This window comes from Scophthalmus maximus, chromosome 3, assembly GCF_022379125.1.
Source record: "Scophthalmus maximus strain ysfricsl-2021 chromosome 3, ASM2237912v1, whole genome shotgun sequence".
NCBI lineage: Eukaryota > Metazoa > Chordata > Actinopteri > Pleuronectiformes > Scophthalmidae > Scophthalmus > Scophthalmus maximus.
Genome location: NC_061517.1, coordinates 19493123 through 19518161, shown reverse-complemented (window position 1 = coordinate 19518161; position 25039 = coordinate 19493123). Strand labels below are relative to the sequence as shown.

General features: G+C 43.2%; 1 protein-coding gene across 10 annotated transcripts; it reads right to left on the bottom strand.

The window, feature by feature from the left end:
* Positions 1 to 965: 965 nt before the first annotated feature.
* ralgapb (Ral GTPase activating protein non-catalytic subunit beta) lies at positions 966 to 23825 on the bottom strand. Of its 10 annotated transcripts, none has more exons than XM_035644147.2 (32): positions 23667 to 23825; positions 22520 to 22740; positions 20788 to 20990; positions 20422 to 20588; positions 20140 to 20326; positions 19751 to 19882; positions 19077 to 19255; positions 18445 to 18513; positions 17839 to 17990; positions 17401 to 17653; positions 15690 to 15891; positions 15002 to 15169; positions 14702 to 14816; positions 14229 to 14376; positions 14062 to 14126; positions 13816 to 13960; positions 12781 to 12911; positions 12090 to 12272; positions 11844 to 11992; positions 11170 to 11357; positions 10960 to 11063; positions 10640 to 10792; positions 10396 to 10461; positions 8830 to 9039; positions 8255 to 8413; positions 7908 to 8076; positions 7670 to 7792; positions 7423 to 7559; positions 6619 to 6727; positions 6341 to 6419; positions 4866 to 5014; positions 966 to 3476 (listed from the first exon to the last, which is right to left on the bottom strand). In XM_035644147.2, exons 2-32 carry the CDS (start codon positions 22694 to 22696, stop codon positions 3283 to 3285), a joined length of 4665 nt encoding a protein of 1554 aa, XP_035500040.2. In that variant the 5' UTR covers positions 22697 to 22740; positions 23667 to 23825; the 3' UTR covers positions 966 to 3282. The 10 variants fall into 10 exon arrangements, with proteins under 10 accessions (XP_035500040.2, XP_035500039.2, XP_035500041.2 ...); XM_035644146.2 differs by having other exon boundaries at positions 10640 to 10795; positions 23667 to 23824; XM_035644148.2 differs by having other exon boundaries at positions 10640 to 10795; positions 12781 to 12902; positions 23667 to 23824.
* Positions 23826 to 25039: the final 1214 nt, after the last annotated feature.

Below are 25039 nucleotides of genomic sequence, written 5' to 3'. Positions count from 1 at the left end.
GAAATGTTGTTCGGGAGGTGGAGCTCGCAGGCATTTTCCCTCAGAGATTGGATTTTTCTGAACTTTGGGCCACCCTGTGATCCAAAATAAAAAAAAGAATTAAATATGCAAAATATTAGATTAAAACAACAACATACCTCGTCTGAGCAGAGTTATTGTTATACAGCAGTCCCAAGCAATGATGCCAGCAAAATAAAAAGAGAAACCCCAAATGTGAGATTGACTAACCGGTTGTTGTTTGGTTTTTTTCAAATACACCAACAATTTAGTGTAAAAAAACCATTGAAAAAATCTATAACAGCTAAGTGTTATGCCCCCCCCTACACACACACACACACACACAGTCTTGTCACAACAGTACCCAACGTGTTGCCAGCTGGTAAACTTAAGAGAAAGGCGCCCCCTGCTGGACGGAACAAGAGGGAACAAGAGTTTGAGTTCGATGCGCAACTTTTAGTCACATCCAACTTTCCAATGTCGTCGTGGCACCGACACGACATCGCACGGTCCTTACACTGATTCTTCTCCCAGGCGACTCGACACAACTTGTGTGACTAAAATATAGGGAAAATTAAGGAAATCAACCGTTAATAAGACTATGAACGCACCTGCACGTGGTCGTGTGTATGCGCGGCTGCATGCAATAAGTCGTTAACAGTAGACCAGACATAAACGGTATTGTCCGTTACAGTGTTCGTTATGATTCAATACAGCTCGGAGCAAAAATTTTCAGCTTTCACACCATACCACAATTAACGCCGCAGGCTACTCCCTCTTCATTTATTTTGTGGTGCAAAAATAACTGCCTGCATTTCGTTCTAATTGCATTTTGAAATCTAGAAGCTCTCCTTGCTTCTGCGAACAAAATTTTAAATTAAAAAAAAACGTTAAAGTGGAACTTCATTTTATTCCTCATTAGAAAGCATGTGCTCCAGAAAAAGTCAAACATTAGGAATGGAAGGAAATTAAAAGCTCAGTAATAGTTTTAATTGATGCATGTTACATTCAATACCCATTGTGATCCTCCCACACATAATTGCATACACACATACATACACCTTTTTTTCTCGCCATCTCGGATGTATGCAACGGACAACTTGTAAATGCCTCACGCTATCATATATTTACATATAAATCCTCCGCTTCTGTACATGGCAAATCCTTAAATATGATCCAGACATCAGAGGAGTGACATGGGGTACAATGTATGACTTGATTGTATGTAGTTTTCTCTAAAGCATTTTTAATGTAGTTTTCTCCTTTCCAAAAAAAGGCATGTGCATAGAAGCACGGTCGTAAAAAGTGAGTCGCACAGTTAGACATGATAGGTTTAAAAACTCGCCGGCGCCTCTTCTTCATTCATATTTTTACAAGATAAAACTCCTTCCTTCAGCAGCGGGTTTTTTCCCGCTCCAAACTGCACAGAAGTACAAAAAAGACACGGAAGGAAACCCCCGGGGGGACAGAGAAGCAACAGAAACTGTCCTCAGTGCATTAAGACTTTTCCAACATAACAAAGAAACTCAGAAGGTGTTTGCCCTGTTCCATCGCTGTGATAAATAGATTCACATTGTTACAGGCAGACAGTGAGAGGGCTTGAATATAAACCAAAGTACAGTGAGTGAACAAAAGTGAAATTGTGAAGCCCCCCCATCCCAAAAAAAAAAAGAAGTTAAGAAAACATTTGTAAAGGGCAAAACTGCTAATTTCGGTCATCCAAAGTGAATGTTAAATACTTTCTTGCGGGGTTTAGAATAGTAAAAAATACAGCTTTGATTAGGCAAAATTGAAGTTATATAATGCTCTTTAGCTACAGTGATTATGTTTGGCCTCTGAATACGTCACCATAGAGTTTTGTTGGGACACTTGGCCTCCGCCGTGGTTCTGCCTGGTATTGGCAGAGACAGAAACCAACGGAGGTCAGCACACCGTCGCTCCCTCCAGGTGCCGTTTTAACGAGACGTGTGGTGGATGTCTCAGCGACAGTGTGCCCACCTTCGCTTTTGTTTCTTTTTCGTCTCCACTTTATTTCATTGGTTCAGCAAACTGTTTGTGTTTCACGGGGTGAGCACACCCACGACACTTTGTCTTCATGGTCATGCCGTATAAGCCCTGCGATCGTCAAGTGCAAACTGCTCTGTTCATCAGTGAACTCGTTTGTTGCCGGGTATCAGGAGAAAAACAATTCTGGAGTCACGTCCCGACCAAGAACATTGACATTTTTCTCAAAAGTCTAATTTCTTTTAAAGTGACCTAATTCATCACTAAATGCCATCTATGGGAGGTTATAGGGTCACCACTTGTCTGTCAATTGTCAATCATTTGTCTGGTTCATAAGCATGTGGCTGCGTGTACACACACAAACACACACACAAACAGTGCAGTGGCAGTTGTGAGATGGGATGACTTTCAGACTGGCACTGAGTGAGAGTGCAGGTACCAAAAATAACATCCATATACAGTTATAGAACACAGGAGTCCTCTAAATCATCTGGATGGGGAACACAAAAAAACAAAGACAAAACAATCAGCTGCTGCAGTTGCCAATGTGTGTTCGCACGAGGAAGACTTAGGCAGACGTGTCTGGGTGGAGATGACAGTTTGTTGTAAAAAAAAAAAAAAGAGGGAAAAAAATCAGATTAGGCGTTAACGCCATCCATCATTTCTTTGTTCTATTGAAGCAACTCGCCTCGAGGCAGCGGCGAAGTGGATTAACAAAACAGTTATTCTTGACGCTTGCATGTTTTATCTCCTTGGCAAAGGTCCAGCCACGAATCGGTTTGATTAAAACAAACACAGATCAGAGTTTTTGGACACGACTCTGTATTACCAGACCATCAGGAAACTCACCTCGTATCACAGGATTTAAAGAACAAACTTTTCTTCTTTTTTTGTACAAGTTCAGAAAGGCCAACAGTGTAACTATTGTATTGCAGTATTGAAGACAAGCAGAAACTCTTATTTTTTTTTTTGCCACGAAGCATGAACCTAAATGAGCAGAGACAGTCACTGTTGAACTTCGGCCATTTCAAATGTCCCGCGTGTGGCTGCGTCATAGAAACGTAGCTTTCCCCCCCTTGGCGTGGTTTTTGACGCTTTGCTCCCAGAGTCAAAGGCAGACAGTGTTGATATATGTATTCATATAAATAACAAAATAGTACAGTATAAATATAAAGATTCTGCGTGTGTGTGTGCGCGTGTGTGTGAGTATAAGGTGTGTGTGTGTGTGTGTGTGTGTGTGTGTGTGCGCTTGTGAGCCAGTGTAAGGACAGGACAGGGGTATTAGAGGTGAGGCTTTCCCTCCCCCACCTCATGGAAGAGCGAGGTGTAGAACTCCGGCTCCAGCTGCTTGTTGCGGTAGCGCTGGACAATCTCAGTAATTTTCTGCTTCCGCCGCACGTGGGGCGGGTTGTACAAGTCACTTTCCAGCCGCTTCCGTCGGCACACGTTGATGACCGTCTGGCGCACGAGGAACCCTGCAAGGAAAGGATGCAAACGTGTGAGCTCGCCTGGACTCAATGTGTTCAAAACGTTATTACAGACAGAGCAGCCATTTTGTACATTGATGTTATAGAAAACTTAAGCAACAGTTAAAACTTATAGTAGCTTTCCACAGCAGGGCTCCAGACTGAGACCATTTAGTTTAATTTTTGGAGACAGTGCAACTAAATGTTGTAACTAGAAGCACCAGCAATTAGACAAGTGATTAGAGCGGAGAGCTAACACAACGAGGCTCTCACCATCACCGTGGGGACAATTCTGCACGGGATGTCATCTACCTGTGTCTGGTCCGTAAGTGCTCCTGCTTTCATTTAGGCCTTTTGGTGTCAATTAAACTATTTATCCATTCAATATTCAAAAGAAAAAGATCATTTAGACCATCATGTGTCCCCAATTTAAGATTCAGGAGTCAGCAGGTGATCTCGTCTGGAAAAAGGCGAAGATCTACTCTCTCTGACAGGAATGACTCTCACAGTTTACGTGCCTGAGACATTACAAAGAATGCCATGTATTGTATGTTCTGCTATCGGTGGGGCCCCACAGTTGCATGGAAAACTACAGTAAATTTGCTGACTCGACCGCAAACATGAAGCGCTCGAAAAGCACAACCACACCATGAGGTATAAACTATGCTCCAAAGGTAGGGGGAGGGGAGGTTTATAAGAGGGAGTGCTGCAATGACTAATATACTGACCACATACATTATTTACATTTGTGCATTCATTATCTGGTGTCTATATTTCTTTAAAGGGACTATTTAACCTGATTATTTCTTCTACTACTACTTCACTTTCTGAAGTAAGTGTGTGTGTGTGTGTGTGTTTATCAGTAATACAGGCAAGATGGGAAAAAATAAGAATGGGTTGCGTTGCACTTCGATTTAAATGGTGGGCCTTAATTTTCTGCTCCAAAAATTTTCAGCAGGAAGCACCAGTGCTACTTGTGGGGAAGAAAATTGCCCGCAGACCTTTATTATTCAATCTGTTGGCCATGACAACATTGTCCACATTGGAAAGCAGAGTGAGGTTTAGGTGAAGAATCGGCCTGGAAGAGGAGCCTAACCCTAATGCTTCATATGATTTATTCAATGGTAAATGATAAACCAATGGCAATTTAACTTATCGGAGCAAATTACTCTAGAATTACAAACTTACAAATAGAAAAACAACACACTTCCTAAATGGAGTTTATTTCCGGTGCATTTCAAACTCAAATGCAAACCATTAAACATATGTGCACATTATCATTTCAGGGAGCTCCTTAATGATCACAACACAGCACTTCCCTCTCATGCATTAAGATGAAAGGACGAATTTGAGGACTAAAGAAGTGAAGTTGGGAGCAGGGGACAAGTTAGGCGTTACCTAGCGCTCTGCGGCTGACCACCATGCCGTCCACCAGGGGAATCACCATGCCAAATTTGCCCACAGCTCCGTGCAGCCGGATCCTGAAGAGTCCCGTCTTCAGAGGGTGGATGAAGATCAGGGGAACGTCCTTCTCGAGTAACCCTGACCTGCAGCTCAACAGAAAAGAGGATTCTGTTGATGTCATTTATAAACAAAAGTAGTATGTATTTAAAGTATTCAAACCACCAAAAGAAAAGTTGGGTTTATTAGATTTAAAGGGCCCATATTATGCTCCAGGCACCTTCAGAATGAAAAGAAAACAATGAGTCGTTGATTCGTGGTTTGGGTTGGCCGTGCAGACGGTCTGTAAACGAGCCATTCACAGCCCGGGCGTCAAGTGACGTAAGTTGACTCCTGCTACTGGGGCGACCACGCCCCAACCTGAGCAGCACCTCCCCTTTGAAGTGCGGAAAAAAACACATTGCATCTTCGCAAGCGAACGACGACCGCGGGCATGGCCAAGCTAGACTCGCGGCCTGCTGGCATAGCTAGATTCGCGGCCGGCCGGGGTAGCTAGACTCTTTGCTCCGGTTTCTTCCAACGAGGACTAAACAATTATCGAAACGTTCTATCGAACGCATTTTCTATTGATAACGTGTCTATCGCGATACATATCTTTATCGTTCTATCGCCCAGCCCCTTGTGCTCTGTGTGTAATTATCGAGAACGTGTTCGCTGTGCCTCCCGGTTCTCTGCGTCTTTGGGCCTTGTCACGTGCGAATGTTGTCATGGCAGCGCAACGCCGTAGTTGCGCAGCAGACCCGGGGCGGAGCGAGGCGGGGCTTTGCGGTACACGAAGGGAGGGGGGGCGAGATGTGAGCAGGAAAGCGCTTTAATCGACCATAGTCTCACAGGGCTGTTTATACAGAAAGAGGAGGGTGCTGTGTGGCTTGATCCTTGAGGTGTTTTGACATGGAATGTCAAAGACATGTAGTGCACACACCTGAAAACCAATGTAACTTGTGTAAAAGAGGGCATACTATGGGCCCTTTAAATATTGAGACCTGATGAAATGTAAAGCTGTTGAGAGGAAATAAACAGCATAACAAAGTTTGCATTATAGGACTGTTGCATTTCCATGATTTCCAAATGCTAACATTTTTCTTAGTGTACACACGTCTTAATACTCTATTGTTGTGGTTGTTCTCTGTCTGCTGGTACACACAAAAAAGAAAATTTTCCTTTGAGCCACTTCACATTTCACTTCAACCCTGACACAGTTCTGTCACACTTCCTGCCCTCCGTTTGCTTTTGCAGACTGCACGTTGCACTTCCTGTTTTGCCCCGTGTTTTACGCCGTGCTTTCTATGCCACGTGAGGGCACATGTTGTTTTGCAGAGCTGTTATTTCTCTTCAGTTTTGCACCTGACCAACACCCGCGCACTAACTGTGTGTGTTCCATACTGACAAGAGAAGTGTGAACTACTAAATACCTGCAGGAAGTGCTGTTGCTCATGCTGGCTTCCAAGCCCGTGCTGGTTTCAGCCAAGAGATCAGACAACGGGAAGTTCTCTGAAAAGAGAGAAGCAATGACAATCGTGCATGCACATAGTTAAGCAACTATTTTTTTACAGTCACCGTTTAAGGCCACAGAGTATTTAATTCTAGGAAAAATGTGTAACAAGATATTTCAAGAGGATAACATTTAATATAATCTAAACAGAGACAATATATTTTGAAAACTACAAGTACTACAAGAATAGGCTCCTACCAATATCATCGAAGCGCTCGACCCAGACCACAAACACCTTCGTCTCAGGACCCAGTGGTGGGAAAGACTTTCCAGTCGAAGACCTCTTTGTCTTCACCAAAGGACTCAGCTACAAGAAATAGCACACACACACTGCGTTTAAGCAAACGTTATATGTATATATGTATTTTTTTAATATAATAATGATAAGAATTTATTTCGTTCACGAAAAAAGGAGCATGCAGAATAAAAATCTTAAATTGCCTGCTCCTTTCATATGAATGACATATATACAAATGGCCATCCCTTTTTTGATTTCCTTTTTGTTTTTTTACAAATCAATATACTTTTAAACAATTTATTAATCAACAGCATTCATCAAAGCTAAATTATTACTCCATACATACATTTCGTTATTTGTTCTTTGTAAAAAAAATATTTAAGCAACATTCTAAATCATTGTCCAGATAATTCCAATAGTATTTTTAAATCAACTAAATAACACTTGTGACAACTTGATAAACAGTTTGTTGGTATATTCTCTTACATTGACCTTGTTTATGAGTCTTATTGCTCTTTCTGTAACATATGCAAAGGACTAATAATCTCGTTTATATGCGTTTCCGGACACCTCTGTGCAATAACCAAAATATGGAAAATAAATAAGTGAAAAATACAAAATAAGAAGTAATGCAACATCTAAGTGTCTTTTGCTTTGTACAGAACTGCAATACTTTTGCTCACTTTGCTTTTTATATATTCTACATCACAATCAGCACTGTCAGCATTACAGGTCAAAATACACCCGCAGGAACCGCACTTTACCTTCTTGGCAGACTCCAGGTTTTCAGAATGGTTGGGGAACAGCTCCAGTGTGAGGTTGGGCTGTTTGTGTGAACCAGGCACGATGTCCGTGTTGGTGTCTGCTTCCACTGTGGAGTCACTGTGCACTGATGACTCCTCTGGGTAAACAACAAGGAGCAAAAAAATGCCAACTGTCATTCCTAATGCCCCTCACTGGCTTTTATGCAATATTATGCAATATCACAGTCAAAGCCGTGAGCGCACTGACCAGAGTTTTCTGTCAGAGATGGAACAACGAAGGCGATCTCCGTCAGTGCATCAGCGTAGTACAAAACTTTCTTCTCCCCATTGAACCCTGAACCTCCCGTGTCCTCAGGAGTGGCTGCTTCCTCTACAGCAAAAGAAAAATTGGGTCATTGTTGTAGTTACCACAAACATTTAGATAACAGTCCCCACAATGTGCATTTGTCCTCAGATTTAACGCCGGACTAGGTTTAGTAGTTTGCCTGTTTGCTGTATATCATTGTTGTCGGAGCAGGAGTTGAGGGACCAGCTGGTATCTAGGTGTCCTGTCCACCCTGGGTGGCGTCCCACATCCACAGGCCAGCCCAAGGACAGCAGGAACTCCAAAAAGTGAGGCTGGACACTGGATGACGACTCCACATTACGCAGGATCTGATCGCAAAGAACAAGAACAGATACATTCTTACTCTGACATTATTGTACAAGAAGAAGAAAAAAGCATCATCTGTGCATTTTCAAACTTGAACAAACTCATCATAGAATATGCTGTACTATGTTAAAGAGAATTTGTGTGTGCAACCACAACCACTGAGCCTGAGTTCACCCTCACCTCGTGGCTGCTTTTCTGTCCAGCTCTGACGTAGAAAATAAAGACGGTGTCAAACGGTCGACAGGGAAGCAGGTCCAAGTAGCTGACGTCATCGAAAAAACCCGGCAGGGACGACTCCAGGCCGATCAGATGCGGAGGTAGGCGACTGTTGTTGGGCTCCTGAAAATAATAAAGAAATATAAATGCATTCTAAGTGTTCTTTGTAAACAAGAACGCTATAATACATGTATGTAAGAATAATGCTGTACGTATTCAATAAATGGAAAAACATTTTATAAAGTGCTGTATGAATATGTGTCTGAATGTGTGTGAAGTGCTTTGAGTGGTTGTTAAGAATAGAAAAGTAGTGTGTAAATGCAGGTCATTTACCATTATCATTTACTCTTAGTATTAATCCCACATTATTATATATAATATAATTCTTAATCACAAAAACTTTAAAGTTAAGTAAAAGTAGTTGGAAGGCTTGTATATAATGTGATATTGGAATGAGATTAGTTGTGTGTGTGTGTGTGTGTGTGTGTGTGTGTGGGGGGGGGGGGGGGGGGGGGGGGGGTGAAATGATGTTCACCAACCTTGAGAGCCTCCAGAGACAGGAAGCCAAAGTGGGAGAGGAAGAGGCGTGCCGTCTGGAACTCCTGCGCCGGTGGTGGGGGTTTGCAGTCCGTCTGTGGGTCCGGGAACGAGTTGGACTTCCAAATTTCCTCACTGTGTCGCTCCAGGGCATTCTCATACTCCATCTGCTTGGTCATCAGAACACGAAGCCTGTCATGCTGAACCTCCAGCTGGAAAGTCGAATGGGACAAGACACATTTTTAAAGAATTTGTTTTTTGAAACACTGCAGCTGATGAATGGCACATGAATCAACCCACAGTCCCAAGGTCCAACTCCCGCTGGTGTGCACCTGTGCTTGTGTGGTTACCAAATATTAACACAGAGAAGGAGTTACCATTTTATTAGCTAAACCTGTACAATCCAATCCAATTGCACAACCCTTTAATAATCAGTGTTTTTTTAAAGGCTTTTAATGCTCACCTTCTTACGCAGGACTCACACGTACATGTTGCTTTTACGCTTGACAGTGGACGTGCCTGACAGTTGCAGCTAACGTGACCGTCACAACGACAACATCCAATCATGGTTTCCTGCTCAGGATACACAACACAGCCTGCTTTCGTGCTAGCGTGCCATGCTAGCTGCCCATACAATGCTGAGGGGAAGTACACAGGAAATAAAACTCCACAACCAGAGGAACACATGCCAGCTGCCTCTGCCTCCTCTCTCCAGGCTCATTGTAACGTTTGATGTCAGGCAGGACTTGCGATTTAATTGGCTAGTGCCCAAGCTAGAGCATCTTTTTAAGCACGATTTAATGGGCTGCTGGCTGCTGCTTGAAAAGTTGAGCTCTGCTCAACTTCTCCCGCACGCACAGCTTGCAGCGTAAGCAAAGAGTCTTCTGACGTCTTTACTGCAGAAATGGACCAGAAAGAAGTAATCTACACTCTAGATTACTGGGGGCACGCTACTTTTGCATTACTGTATTGTAGAGTAATGTATTTGCTTCAGTAAACCATATGGATACTTATTCCACTTATGTTGCAGACAGCATGAGTATATAATCACTACAATCACTGTGGAAGCCAAAGTACTGTGCTGGTGTTGCTGTTATTTTTTTATAATAGCCTTTTATTAAATGGCACTGGTATTTTGAAATTAGTTTGGCATCATTCATGTTTTATTGTCTTTAATCAGGTACAAAGAGAAAAATAAAAAACTATATTATGGGTGTAACTAGCCTAGATGATGAATCAGATTGGGAAACCTGATTCTATCCCAAAGGATTATGATATGATCTTTTGGCCAGATCGCCCACCCCTAAGCGTCTCTGTTGAAGCCCCATACGCGCACAGTACATGTGAGCCCTGCGTTATTGATCACGGATTCACTTCTATTGCAATTTTGGACTGTAGTTATTGGTGAATTATTGGATTACATTAAAAACTACAAATGATTTTGTGAGTAGCGCCACTGGATCGAGAAAACACACAAAATATCACACGTTTGTCCCCAAACCCGATGATTTGACCCTTTTTTTATCCAAGAGACACCCAAGTGAAATTCTCTCCCTCCAACAACTCACGTGTGGGAAATTACTCATCACTGTATTTGTAGCACTTGAATTATCCAGCCATCCCAGACAACACGCCTGAGTTTGTATGATAGCAAACGATATGGTTGATTAGTTAACTTTATGGCTCCATATTAGCCAATACAACAAACAATCTTGGGTTAGCTTATAGCTAAAGTAGAATCATTGGTATATCATTAGTCATAATGTGGATATTAGATCAATAAGAAGGTCCAAAAGGAAGCTTTTCTCTCACCTCTTTACTGACAATGTCATCCAGGTCCGGAATACTAACGTCAGCTTTGACAAGAGGAATCTTATCCACCTCGTCAGGGAACGGCCTCTGCTTGACGTTGTATTTTATCCCCACATCATTGTTGGGCAATGGACGGCCCTCGGGCACAAACACCTGCTGTGGGAAGAGAGATGTAGACAGATATGGAGGTGTGTTATCAGTATAATGGATGTAAGGTCAATGCAATCCCACAAGTCGAGCATGTCAAAATATTTCTAGGGTGGCAATGTTTTAGCATGGCTGTCCTTCATGAGCCAGTAAAATCTACAGCATGATCTCACCCTCTGATTGGCCCGAGCTCCTCTGGGCTGGTGGAAGAGCTGCATGGTCCAGGCATGTCTGCCAGCTGTGCCTCTGATCAAAACTGTCACTGACGGACTGGGGTCTGTGAGGACAGAGGTGTTCCACTGGTTATTTATCTCAATTCAACAGTGCCGGGTACTTCCCAATAAATTGGTATTAGGTCATAAGATGGACGACAAGCTACTCACTCTGCTCATTGCCAAGAGGTTGCTCCAGCATGGCGAGGATGACCGAGTTGTCCAGCACAAAGTAGCGGAAGTTGCTCGCTCCTGTGGCACTCAGTCTGGCATAGCGAATCAGAGTGTCTTCATTCAGGAGGCTGCAGGTGGAGGCGGGCCCGCTGGGAGAGGGGAAGGCCCCCAACACCTGCATGATGCTGGGGAACACCACGGGAAATGCAAGGAAACGGATATGATGAAACTGGGTCAACGGATGCTTGTTTCACTACTATAGTGGTCGTCTGTGTGGAGGTTCAGCAGAAAAACTGGGGAAACTATTTCATTGAAGAAGCAGAAAAATAATAAGAGTACAGCAGCTACAACCAAAGGGATATTCAAGAGTGCAAAAACTGCATATGTATTTTATAGTAGTGTGTACGTGTATGTTTCCTGGGCCTGGACCACCTAATCAACTAAAATCTTCTGTGAACAAGGAAGTAAGTATTCATTCACGTTCTAAAATTTCATAAGCATGCTTTGTCCAAGACATTTGAAATTTTCGGGGAAAAAAAAGCCCTGATCTATATATATTATGAATGCATCAAACATTTTGGGCAATTTTTCAAACTGAAATATTGTGTTTATTTGTACTTTATAAAGAGTTGAGAAGTGCGACTTTATAGCAATTCTGTATAAACTCTCACCAGGACAGAGTCGCCTCGGCGGCGTCCTTCACCCTCATTGAAGCTGGGTTGTGCTCCTTCTCTCCTTTGTGTCGAACTTCCTGTTCCTGTCGGGACTTGCTGCCGGAGATTCCCAGCTCCACAATCTCTAACACCTCTACCAAACAATCCTGAAACAAAAAAAACCCAAACGGTTTTGTTTTAATAACAAACACTAACCACTCTCTAACCCAAAAACTTATTTTCAAATTCTGTCCTTAGACGCACCTTCTCATCCAGCATGTCAGGGTGTTCTGTGAGCCACACACACAGAAACTGGAAGGCAGCTACAATCATAGAGTGGAGGTCTCGCGACTGAAGAGGTGCTGGACGGCTACACTGGTACACAATGTACCCACATATAGAGCTCACGGCACGTTTGCGGTCTGTGGAGTCGACTCCCACCTTCACCTGGTTTAAACATATAGCAAAAGTGCAGGGAAATGTAGCACATTAGAGACAATATTAAAACCCTCTGGAAAGAAATTTTGTAGATTTTGGTGCACAACATAACTGTTTCACTAAATTATGACAAATTTGCTTTGTCGCAGTTATAATTCAAGTGAAATCACAACATAGTTAAAACAACTCTTTATGTATGTTAAAGGTATACTATGCAGGTTTTTCACAAAAACAATGTATAGAATCAAAATGAATTCCTCTCAATCAGTAATTTAATCCATTAGAAGTGTGTGTAGCTGTGTATTTATCGACAGAGACCCTGCACTCTGTCTGCATTTTCTTATTTTGCTGTGTATGCAACATTTCTGGGCTGTGGGTGTGTAGCTTCCAGCCAATAACAGGCTGTGAGGTCACAGATGCATAAAGAGCTGCAGTGCCGTGTGTCTGTTTAACTGAGGATTGGAGCCGAGCCACAGATCGTTGCAGTGAGTCCTCCGCGGAGTTACTGTAGCTTTACCTTGGCGAGCCCAGCCAGCAGCTCCAGGGCAGCCAGTGAAATGCTCATGTCTTGTCTCCACTGAGAGTTGAGCCTCTGAGTGACCAGGTGGATGCTGCGCACCAGCAGGCCCGCCGCCGTATCTGGAAGAGCTAGACCATATAACACCCGGAAATACCAAACACCGCAAAGAATAGAGCAGAGCACAATTCAGGCAACAAAGCAGGTACACAGCACTACAGAGAAAAGAAAAATGTCCTGGATGCCAAATTAGTAGAGATGTTTGTGTATTGAGACATGCATTAGCAGAGTGTTGGGAATACAGAACAGCAAACAACACTGAGCAGAATGAAGAGACTGAGGAATACGTTGATAATAAGTTAACTGCCTGGGAATAGGGCTGAACAATGTCAGATTTTAGAAAAAATAAATAACTATGCTGTTTATTATATGTCATGGACAACATTATGGGAAGTGGACATCTATACATTGCGTTTAAAACAGTGATGATAATAGATCATTGCAAAAATAAGTTAGAATGAGTGGATGTGTCAACGACACAAAATTTTAATGAGAGCTGTCATTATCAATTTATAGAAGAAAAAAAAGTAAAAACCTATAACATCACAATGTCCAACACATGAGTCAGTCAAACATCGCTCAGCCCTCTGCAGCAAAAGAAGAAAACTTTGAAACGCTGATCCAGCATGGTTGTCGGGACCAATCCATTAGCGGAAAAGAAAGTAATGCTATCAGCCCCAACACTTCATACATCTGTGCCAAAATGTTGTTTAATAGCACAGCATCACAGCAACTCAAAAAAAAGTTCACCTACAAATACACTTTACCCAGCGCTTCTTAACTCTGCATACCACTCTAACCACGTTAGCTATGAAGAACAAATGTGTCAACCTGATCAGTGAACAGCTGCTGATCACGTGAAATAATGCTCCAGCAAGTCGGCCATTTATGCAGGAGCTCACCAAAGCCAGTGCTATTGTGTTAATCCACCAAGCACGAGGATGTTAGTGTATGAAGCGTAACAGTGGGTCTTACCATAGTCTCGAAGCAGGGCCTGGGCAGGACGCTCCGAATCGGGGCTGGTCGCCTCTGTGCTGCCTCCACTCGTGAAACTAATGCCGCTGTTGGTACGGCTGTGACTCTGACTCCTCACGGTCACGTGGCTCCCATCTATACTCCCCTGTAACAACAGAAACACAGCCATCCTGAGGTCCAGTCTACCGTGCTGCTGCGAGCATCATAAAGTGTTAATCATTTAGCAGGCGGTAAAAGCAGCCTTACTGTTTCCGTCTGTGCACCTATGGACTCCAGCAGTGCTGAGTCTTGAACAATATTGAGCATTGCACCTGACAGGGTGGACAATCAAGTTTAATAAAGAACAATCTATAGACTTGAGAATGAGAGGCAACAGAAATGAATGAAGAGGACGTAAAGAGGGCAGTAGGTACCCAGGATGAGCTGTGTGTTGGTGGGGTCGGTTTCAGTCTGCAGTGCTCCAATCAGGACATTGACGAGACGTAGCCTTAGGGACAGGAAAGACACAGGCTGGTCATGAGGCCACCCGTCTTCCTCATTGAATTTTCCCTCCAACAGAACCTGAAGCACACAAACTCAATAGAGTTAACAATCTCGTTTGTCCGAAAGCGAGACAAACAAAGACATCTTCTGGGACTTGCTTTACTGTGATGTGAACATCAACCTGTAAAAGCCTTTTGGAGTTGAAAATTTAAAGAAAGAAAAATCTTCTCCCTAATGCCTTTCACTTGTTATATATTTCAAACAAGCTAAGGGAAAGGGGATAAAGGGGGTACAATAAAAAAAGACAATTACAAACCTGAAATATCGTGCATTACCATAGCAGATGAGAAATCAATTAAATAAAAGGAATAAAGACAAGTCAGACAGATTACAAAGCTGTTACCTCTGACTTGATGTTGCCAAAGTGATGCGGCAACGGCAGCATAGCGAGCAGGATGTTGATGGAGGCCCTCCTCAGGTCAGTAGGATTTACATAGATCTTGAATTTTGACAGCTCTCTGGAAAAAGTACAACAAAGCACACAGAGATAAACTTAAGACCTCCATCCATCCATTACCCATACCACACCAGCTGACCACATACTTCCAACAATATCCTCAAAATTGAAAAATGTTATCTAGTAAAAGACGCCGGCCTTTTATTAACTGATCCAAACATGTGCATAAGATGCGACTAAACCGACCTGTCTGGTACAATCGTCTCCAAGGCAGCTATGAAGTAGGGTACCACCACATTGATGCCCTTCAGGTCAGTGCAGAAGAGAGAGGAGGAGTTGAGAATGATAGAAGCCAAAACTGGTCTGCAGATGAAATCGGAGATCTGGAGACCCTGAATCAGGATCATGTAGAACCTGCAGAAAGAATTTAAATACAAAATTTAAAATACATTATACAAATACGTCCACTGGTAGGCTTGGGCAGAGTTTCAGCATTGCTGGATCGGTGCTGCGGCTGAGGCAGCGCATGCACACTGAAAGACGACCGCCCTTCACCTTCTATTAACTTATTTACATAACATAATTATGACCTCAACACGCTCTATGCTAATACTCCATAGTACAACTGTAGAGCCCATTTTCTCTGTCAAAAACATTAAGTTGATCAAAAAAATGTAATCACTAATGTCTTTGACATATTCAGATAAAGCCTGGACACGGTGAAAGTTGTCACTTTTATGTAATGTTGCTGACATGATGATCATGTTGCACATGAAAAATATCAGCCGAGCTGTGTCGCTGGTCTAACCTGTTCACATGGGCGCCAAAAAGAAAAACCAAGATGTTCACACACAGGTGAGGTAGGTTGTGTATCATGGGCCGTAGGCTAATATTAATGTTGGAATTTGATGTACAAAAAAAAAGTTGACGTTACCTGGAAAGGTAAACAGGCAGTATGTCTTCTCCCGTTTTCTTGCTACAGAAGATGCGGCACAGAGTCCCACAGGCCTCAGCTCGTCCCGCCTCGTAGCTCTCGGGGAACTCATTGGCGTCGAACATGGGGTTCGACACCATGGAGTCGTTGGACATTTGCGAGCCCTTCCTCCTCAGCTCCAGACCTACTTGAGTGGCTATCGCTGCAGAGAGTGGCAGACAGGCAAGAGAATGAAGGATGCTGAATTGTAATGTGGTCATTAGTATTCATGCATGTATGTATGAGGAACAGGCAAACATTGACATGTGTCTGCTATATGCACGGTACGACAAAAAAAGTAAACAGTAAAAACTGGGGGGGGGCAACACAAAGCAGACATTTAATCACTAAAAAAAGATAAAAACAAAGACTTAAATGACTGCAAACACTCACTAACATAATTTTAGAGCATTCAATAAAGGGAACTCTGACACAATGAGTTTGCCCCAGATGTTCTATCTATTAATGGCACAAAGTGCGACCAAGTGCAGTGTGCTGGTAATAAAATGCGTCAGTCATTTTCAGCAAGGCCATTAGGCAAAATCCCTGTGTCAGGTCCCTGCAATTATATGACACTCCAGACATTCACTTCATGCATTGAGGCACCAAATCAATAAAAATCAAAACTCAGGTGAATTGACAATACAAAAGGAAATTATAACACATTAATGCTGAACTTGAGGGGAGGGGGGTCTGAAACTGAACAATAAGGATTAGTGTGACCCAAAGAAAACGAAAAATGAGAACTCTAAATGGGGTGGCGTCACAAACTGGCAACGGTATGATCGAGACAAGTGTTTCAGCTGGTGAAGCCCATTCCATCACCTCTCTGGAGAAACGCCGAGAGGGAACGCTGGTGAGCTTTTATATATATATATATTTATGACAAGGAGTGGGAACAGAAAACAATGGTGACGATGGCGATGATCATGAGGAACTCAACTAAAAAGCAGGACGATTTGTCAAGAAGAACGCAAATCAAGCGAGGAAAAGAAAGGCTGCCGTTCCTACTTACAAGATTTATAAGAAAGGAGAATTTGGATAAAAGAGGCTGCAAGATAACAGAAATGGTGGAGAGACACAAAATCAAAGCAGATTCAGTATTTTGGGGTCAATTCATATCAGGCATGAATTGCTTTTTTTTTTTTAGTTTTTCCTCAATACATGACTTTTGACCCATTACAACTCTTTAACATTAATCAGACATGGTTGACACGTGCAGGACACTACACCAAAAAGACAAAAAAGAAAATGGGAGAGCCAAATGTACGCCAAATTTATGGACTTTGTGCATTGTTATCGAATCCTCTGGAGATGATTTTTACCAATAATTTACCGATTAAATGAAGAGCTCGGCATATGGTTATAGTCTACATGCAGTTGTGGTCGTGTTCAAATTGTTGGCTGATGTAAATGAATTAAAATCAGATGGAAATCTCACACCAGGCCACTTCTAACCAAGCCCTCCACCCACAGACAAGCACAAAGAAGTTTCAGAGAAAATGGTGAAAAAAGGGAAAGGATATCCCAACAACATACGGTTAAAAAGAAAACAACAGCAAAAACACAGATAACTCCACGGAAAAATACATAAACTAATGAACAGCAACGAAACACCCACCTGACCACATGCATTAATTGGAAACGCTACAGCCACCGTCTCACTTCTTACCGGTCATGCTCGGGTCTCGGCTGAGGCCGCTGTGGAGCTTACAGTGCACCAGGGCGGCGTCGAAGAGCCACTGGCCGAACAGGTTGAGGATGCTGTTGACCTTCGGCCGCGCTGGGGCGGGCAGAGGCCGGGACTCCCAGCTGCTCTGGTTGGGGCTGGAAAGCAGCGTCGGGGAGGACGAATTCTGCTGCTGCTGCTGCTGCTGTTGCTGCTGCTGCTGCTGGGATGCTTTGGTTGGTTGACTACCACTGCCCTGCGGGGTGGGGAAGGAGGGGTGGAGGAAGATATGTGACTGGGGTATGTCGACAACAGGATTGGTGCAACTATCAGACGCGCAGGCAAAAAAAAAAAAAGAGTTAAAAAGATAATTTCTTCAGATGTCAGAAGACTTTTTTCTAACACAGTCACTTAATATTTGTTATGGTTTAACAGACTTACAGTTGAACTCTTGCTTGTGGTTTTGGCGACCACTGCATGCCGCTGCTTGCGGCTGTGCGGGGGCGTGGTGTTGGTGATGGAGGGGGGCGGAGACATGCTCATTCTGTTGACCGGGGTGGGCGGGGCACTGTCAGCCCTGGGACGTGATATACCTGTCGACACAAGGCGCAAGTTTGTTTTTCTCCGAGGAGTGGGCGCCGAGGACTTTTTGAGTATTTCTGATTAGTCTCATTCAAATTTTCCAGAGGCCAGAACTCAGCTTCAGGTAAATATAATCATTCTCCAATTTCTGATGTTATGAGAGAGAGAGAGAGAGAAGGAAATGAAACGACTTCAGGGTTCTGTGAGGTGATTATTTGACGACGTTAATTCGTTGACATGCAGTTAAATACAAAATCACCAGGAATTGATCTCAATCTATCTCGATTGACCTTTCCATGCCCGCGGGAGACACATTGGTGATGATCTTGTAGTTTAGTTGGAATTGTTCGGGAACTCATCACTTTGCTACAGCGAAACTAATCCCAGTTGTTAATATCATCAACACCAATAAATAGACCACTGTATGCCCATCTCATTATATGACGAGTCAGCTGATGTTTGTACCATGAGAGAGCAGCACTGTGCAAAAAGAGAACACCCTCTCCCGGACATATCTCTTTTCGACAGAGACACCTACAGCGTAAAGAGAAAAATACACACTGATACGTTTCTTATTTAAACGTTTAAACAGGTATCACTGAGACGGAAAATGTCCATCTTGATTTTAATCAGGAGTGGTGCCCGTGTGAAAAGAGTTGAGGCTGTTACAAGGAATCACGTGTCATGGATTGGTGGCTCTTATGTACTATGTGTGTTTTAATGTGGTTTTCCTACCTTCCAGCAGCCACTGGTGGCCACTCATCTCAACACAAAATTAAAACTAGTGGCAAGATGAAACTCACTTGGGGAAGATCAGAGTTAACACTATATCTGCTTTTTATTTGTTTCACATAAAATGTAATGAAGGACGGGCTCTGCAAATCATCTTCATCCCACGCCACAATAATGTAATTTCGACATGTGTTAAACATCACTGTGTGCCTAGAACCTCACCTAATGTTGACATGATTTGTGGTACAGTTGCTAAAACAGATGCTGAATCCTTCCAATGAGTTTCATTTTTTCCCTCTGAAATGTCACCTTGTTAGCATTTAAACATTTACACTCAACAATCCCCCCCCGAATGTCCCTCTTACCCAAAAAGGCGTCTACTAGGCAGCTGATACCCCTCATGGCCCTGAAGAAGATCTGGGGCAGCTGTTTCAAACACGGATGCAGTACCACCTCGTGAGGGATACCGCTGGAGTTCAGAAACTGTTCCTGAAACTTGGGAGTGGTGCTCACTATCGCGGGGTTGCTCAGGTCCACTGGGTTGCTGGAAACAAACAAGACAAGCAATCAACTTAAAAACACTGCAATAGATTGTTTGGATATATCTTACATCAGATTACACCATGGCTTGGAAAGAATGGAATCAGTTTTGTGTCCGTGTCTTTCACTGGTATCTTACTTTGATGATTTTGACTTTTTGTTTGACAAAACATTGAGATTATATGTGTGGATCTACAAATAACTACGAGTTTGGTCTTTGTGATCATTAATAAGCTGCTTTGGAGCAGACTGGAGAAAACAAGGACAGATGGACAGACAGAAGGTTGAATAAATGAATAAAAGAAGGAAGCGAAGTACATACAGAGGGGAAATATCTGACGGGAAGGGATGCTGTGCTTTGGTTCCACTATGTGCTACAACTTCCTTGTCTCTTAAAACACATGAACAAATAAACCATCTGTCGGTCGGGATCAGTTTGACGAGGAAAGAGCATCTCTTTTTCAGTTTAGACCCCAGAGGATGTTGAAGAATTACACACCTGAGCATGTGGAGGAAGCGGTACCACGTCTGTGCCACACAGTCACTGTCCATTTCCAAAGGAATCAGGCTGGCGTCCTCATCGGGGACTTTGAATAGTGGGAAGGATGGTCCGTGGGTAAACCGCAAAAGCCTGGATTGGAGTAAACAAGACGGAAACGCACAGACACTTAAAAAAGCCTAAACCAATAGAGGAAATCTCTTATTGTTTTTCCTGTCATTAGTACAACTGCTAATACATTTGCTTCTCCCCTCTGTGAACACAGAGCATTAAACAGGTAGGACAAACCAACTAGCTTAACTCTCCTGAAACAATTCAATAAAACAAACATAAACCGACTCTCACTCTGCAAACTGTATGAAACCACGTGACGTTAATGCCTTTCTAACCTGGAGGTCAGGGCACAGGCCACTCTGCTCCACTGCTCCACCACAGGGGGGTGGTGTCTCCAGTTGGCCAGCATCTCCCTCGCCGTCTTCCAGTATGGCGGCGTGGGAAAACACCGGGCACATGCCAGCAGCCACACCTCAAACAGCACTGCCATCAATTTCTCCGCCAGCTTCTCTGCCACTCCGACTGGAGAAATGTGGAAATTGTAGGTTATAATTGTCGTTGGCGATTATCTCACTAATAGCTCAAGTAAATACGTCAAAAGCTGGGAGATTGCTTACCTCCCACTGTGGGTGGGGCAAGCAATGTGTCGTTAATGCGAAGCAGGAAGAGCAGCAGCACCTCCCAGGTTTCCCGAACCATGGAGACGGACTCTCGAGCCAGTTTCTGAACTGCAGTCAGAACCTGCTGGCAGAGCCTGATATGGTTCAGACTGTGCTGCTCAGGCCTTTTCCGCAAGAGAGGGAGGGTTTGGCATTAGGGGATAAGGAAGGAAATCAGAGGGAGGGAAGTTATCGCAGAGAAAGTGTACAGCAGACATGATATGTGACATTAACGCAGAGAGACCTATACAACATGCACCAAGTATACATTTAAATTGCAGGTAAAAGGAGATAAAGGCTCGCCTCTGAACCTTTGGGACATACCTCGGTACAAACACGTTGTACAGATGTTTGAGGATGATCTGGACATACATATTGGGCTCCTTGACCACAGGCTGGGGCATCGAGTCCCTGGGCGAAACCAGGGCCATCATCCAGTCTGTGTACACATCTACACACAGCTTGACAGTGTCCCCTTCCAGGGGGAGGGTGAGGCCATAGCACAGCACCTCCATGGTCCACTTCACCTATGAGCAAATTCCAATCTCATTAATCTAATTATAATTTAAAGTTCCCAGGTATTGATATTTTTTTGCAGGATTTCTTAATTGTAGCATATTGCAGTGGAGGAATAGTAGACAAAAAATATTTAGTTTAGTATACATTACTTAGTTTATCATAACAAAGGTGGCCAAAAGTAAATTAATATTTATACTTTATGCTTGTTAAGAGGGAGATTCGGAGGAATTAAAGCAAAAGAAATATCTTGAAGGGAAGTGTGTGTGTGTGTGTGTGTGTGTGTGTGTGTGTGTGTGTGTGTGTGTGTGTGTGTGTGTGTGTGTGTGTGTGTGTGTACTGGGCTACAACATTGTAAACATTCATCATAGTGTCATTAGTACGGAGCCACATAAATGATAATTAACACGTATCTTTATTTTTATTCTACATTGTACGTTAATTATATAATAATCAGAAGAAAAATCCTCTATAAATGGCTACTTTTATATCCTTAAGCCTTATCAGTAATAAACAATATGTGTGTTTAATGGAAATGTTCTGAGCTCTTCCGTGAGATCAGGACTAAGTTTTATTCAAGGCAGTTTTGATGGATTAGTTATAAAAAGTCAGAGCAGTTTCTGATTCTTTTGTTTGTATGCTGCATATAAACAAGCTGTCATCAAAGTCTTTTGTGCGCTCTGATAGAATGCTGAAACGTCTGCTAATACACAACACTGTGAGCTTGGGAGCCACAGAGCTGGGGGGGTGGGGGGATTCCAGATATTTGTCAGGTGCATCGTGCATTTGAAGTTCTGCTGCTGCTTTCGAACTTCACTACATGCTGAGGATAAAGTACGGATGAACCTTCCTGCCACGACTGACACCAGGGATTAAGGTTCTCCTGTGCCGTGATGGGTTTTCCGTTGATTCCAGAGAGGCCATGTTTGAGATCAGTGCAAAGAAAAATATTTAGCTCTGTCATCATGATAAAACCCAGAACCATCTTCCCAGCACTTCATCCATCTCTTTGGTGTGATTTTTTTTGCTCCGGTTGCTCGTCCCATGTCATGTCGTGTCCTTGTTGTGCCAGTAGGTGGCAGTTATTAGTTGTGAACTCCCTGGGGACCAGAGTCAGTGGGCACGGTACTGTTGTGGCTCGTAAAACAAATTACTGCTGACAACGAACAAACCAGTGCGTTCACTTATTGCTGTTTACGATAGGAACAATATAAAGCCTTTCTGTAACCACACAAGAACTTGCTTTGGTCTTTTGGTTGCAGTTTGTTAAATCATGTTTAAAGGGAAAAGTAACAATAAGTAAGAAAGCTGTTTAATGTAACTCCAACCCAGTTGTCCCACTTTAACTTGCATGACCGCACAAAAACGCGTCTTGACATATGTGTTTTGATTAATTCTAATCTAATAGAAGGCAGTTTTTTGATACCCCAAAAAAATAAACCCAGCACAGTGATAGCGCCACTGTACAGTGTTGTACCGGCCGGCCTCTGCTAGCCGGTGCATTCCGCAGGGCGTACACCAGCGTGGACCACTTCCTCACCTCCTTGTCTGTCTTGAGGATGTTCTCCGTGGCGACGGGGCTCACGGCCGTGCCCAGAGGCTTGACCACGGCATTGGCCACCTCCGTGCCCACGCTGGTGGGGTAGGTGTGCAGAACGCTGAGGTGGCCCTGGTCGCTCTGCACCACCAGCTGCAGCGAGCGCCACTCGGAGTACATGCTGCCGACGTCTGCTGCACTCTACTCACACCTCCTGCCTCCACCTGCAGACACACAGATCGGGAAGAGGCGACTCTCAGGCGGCAAGGTGAGAAAACGATCGCTGCCTATGTTTTGTACATTTCCTGGGAAAAATGTGGGAATACTCTAGTCGGAGCTGTGTCATTACAACCCAAATAAAATAACACTCACCTCTCAAAATACGACTTTCTTTATTGATGGTTGTTTTTGATATGTACAGCCATCAAAATCAAAAGTACATCGATCACTGTTTAACTTAACTGGCTAACACTTATCCTGTGTTTTGGGGTGTAACAAGAATTAAAGTCAGTGAACACATGCACAAGCAAATGAAGAGACTTACAAACTCAAATGGACAGATAGTATGGAGCCATGTTTCCTGACGTATAGTTTGACAGGAAACAGGACAGGAACCAAGCAAACAGCACCGATTTGTTTCTGTTACTTCCTGTAATATGAAACATGAAGTATCCGGGCAAGCATTGTATTGCGTTTGTTAAACGCGAGCTGGCTTTTGTGCCGCGTAAGCCAATAAGACCCTATTACATCGAACACATCGCAACAAGCAGAGCAAGTCCCAACCAGGAAACGGTGCTGGAAATGATTAGCTAGCTAACGTGAGCTAGCATCGACACCAAAACATTTTCCGTATCTTGCAGGTGCGATAACCGACGCTGGCTGCTGGTGCTGCTTTCTGTGTTACGGCGTCGACTCTCCGGACAAGGCAATGCGCCGTCGTTGGGGGGAAACCAGCGGTCGTGTGCGCTGACTTATCAGTTACCCGTAAACTACGTTTGTAGTTGATCCGACGGACGCTAGCCAGCTAAAGCTAACGTTCGCCGCGCTAGCCCGCTCGTTGACATTAGCTGTCATTTTGCTAACTGCACAACATTGGCAGGGCGCTAACGTTTTGCTCGACAGACGAGTAGTCGGCGCGGTTTCCGTTTACCTGGACCGACTGGAAATGTTGTCATAACAAGGCTCCGAGACTCGCAGTGCTGTGCGTTTTCTGTGTATCCTGGTCTAGACCATAACAGCCTCCGTCTTCGCAATGTCAAGGCTTGGATATTGCAGCTTGGTGGGCTAACGGGAAACGGCGTCCGTAGATCGACGCCCCCTGCCGTTGGGCACAGAAACTGCGACGCTGCCTTCAGGGGCTGCCGGTGAACTCACACAGATGTGTTTACAGTACATAACAGGGCGGTAAATTACAGTACTTGGGACAGGCTAGCTGTTGTTGTCTTTTACAGTTCTAAAAGAACTACAAAAACTAAATAGGCCCAAATGAATCATGTTTTATAGCTGTGGAAAAAGGTCCCTCGAAGTAACACGAGGCAAAGTAACAATAGTTTTTAAAAGTAACACGAGAAAATACACTTTCTGAAGAGACTGGGATTACTGATATCCTTTTGTTGTATAAGATGATAGACCTGTGGGTAAGGGTCTGAGTCTGTGGGCTTCCCCTCAGACAAAACTGAGAAAAAGGCTTCCCTCACTCCACCTTAGTTTACTTGCCCGATTTGGTTCAATTTCTGGACTGTGATCATGATTATGTAATCCGATCCCTTAGACATGCAAAAAATTAAGTCAAATATAGCCTAATATGGCTGTGTTATATAATTTTAGACTACACCAACCATAATAAAGTCTGTCCCAAGGCATTTATTAGTTTCTAAATCAGGGAAGGCGATTTTTTTTACCAGATGACACACATTTAGGCTGTTCTACATACTCTCCCTTTCATAACATGTGTATATGGGATGCTATATTGACTTGATTGTGTAGAGGATTTACTTGCATGGAAAGAGAATTGAACTGAAAGGTACCTTTAATTACATTGGTTGGGAAGAGGAGTTCCCCTCTGGGGGGAAACTGAACTGAACAGAACAGAAACCAGAGATCCTTTATAGTTTTGTTTTAGAATAGAGTTTACTTGGCACAAAATGTATGTATATGGCAAATCAATTATACAAATCAATAATACATTATGGAGAAAAAGCTTTAAAGTTGGGCAGATGTTGAATGATGAGGTTTGGGGCAGATGAGAATGGCATGAGGTTTAGATTATAAGATATCATAAAATTCACTTGAGTTGCAGTTAAAAGACAATATATTTTCAAGATATGCTCAGTTAAAATGTAAACTTCATATGTATTGAAAGCCCTTTTGCTAATGCTGCTGAGATATATTTTCAATTTAAAATCCAGCCGCAGTAACACGATTTGGGGAAATCACCGGCTGAATGGAAAAGACTCACTATTGTCCAAGTCAGTGAGATAGAGAATTATATAATTGAAAATCCTACATGGAGTCCACATAACA

What these genes read in the sequence shown, in the direction of transcription:
- ralgapb (XM_035644146.2), bottom strand. Translation starts at nt 22,696, where the DNA reads ATGTACTCCGAGTGGCGCTCGCTGCAGCTGGTGGTGCAGAGCGACCAG. An exon ending in TGTCTCTGGAGGCTCTCAAG is followed by an intron (nt 8,414 to 8,829) that starts GTTGGTGAACAT and finishes TATTATTTTCAG; the next exon opens with GAGCCCAACAACAGTCGCCT. An exon ending in ATCTCTGACAGAAAACTCTG is followed by an intron (nt 7,560 to 7,669) that starts GTCAGTGCGCTC and finishes TTGTTTACCCAG; the next exon opens with AGGAGTCATCAGTGCACAGT.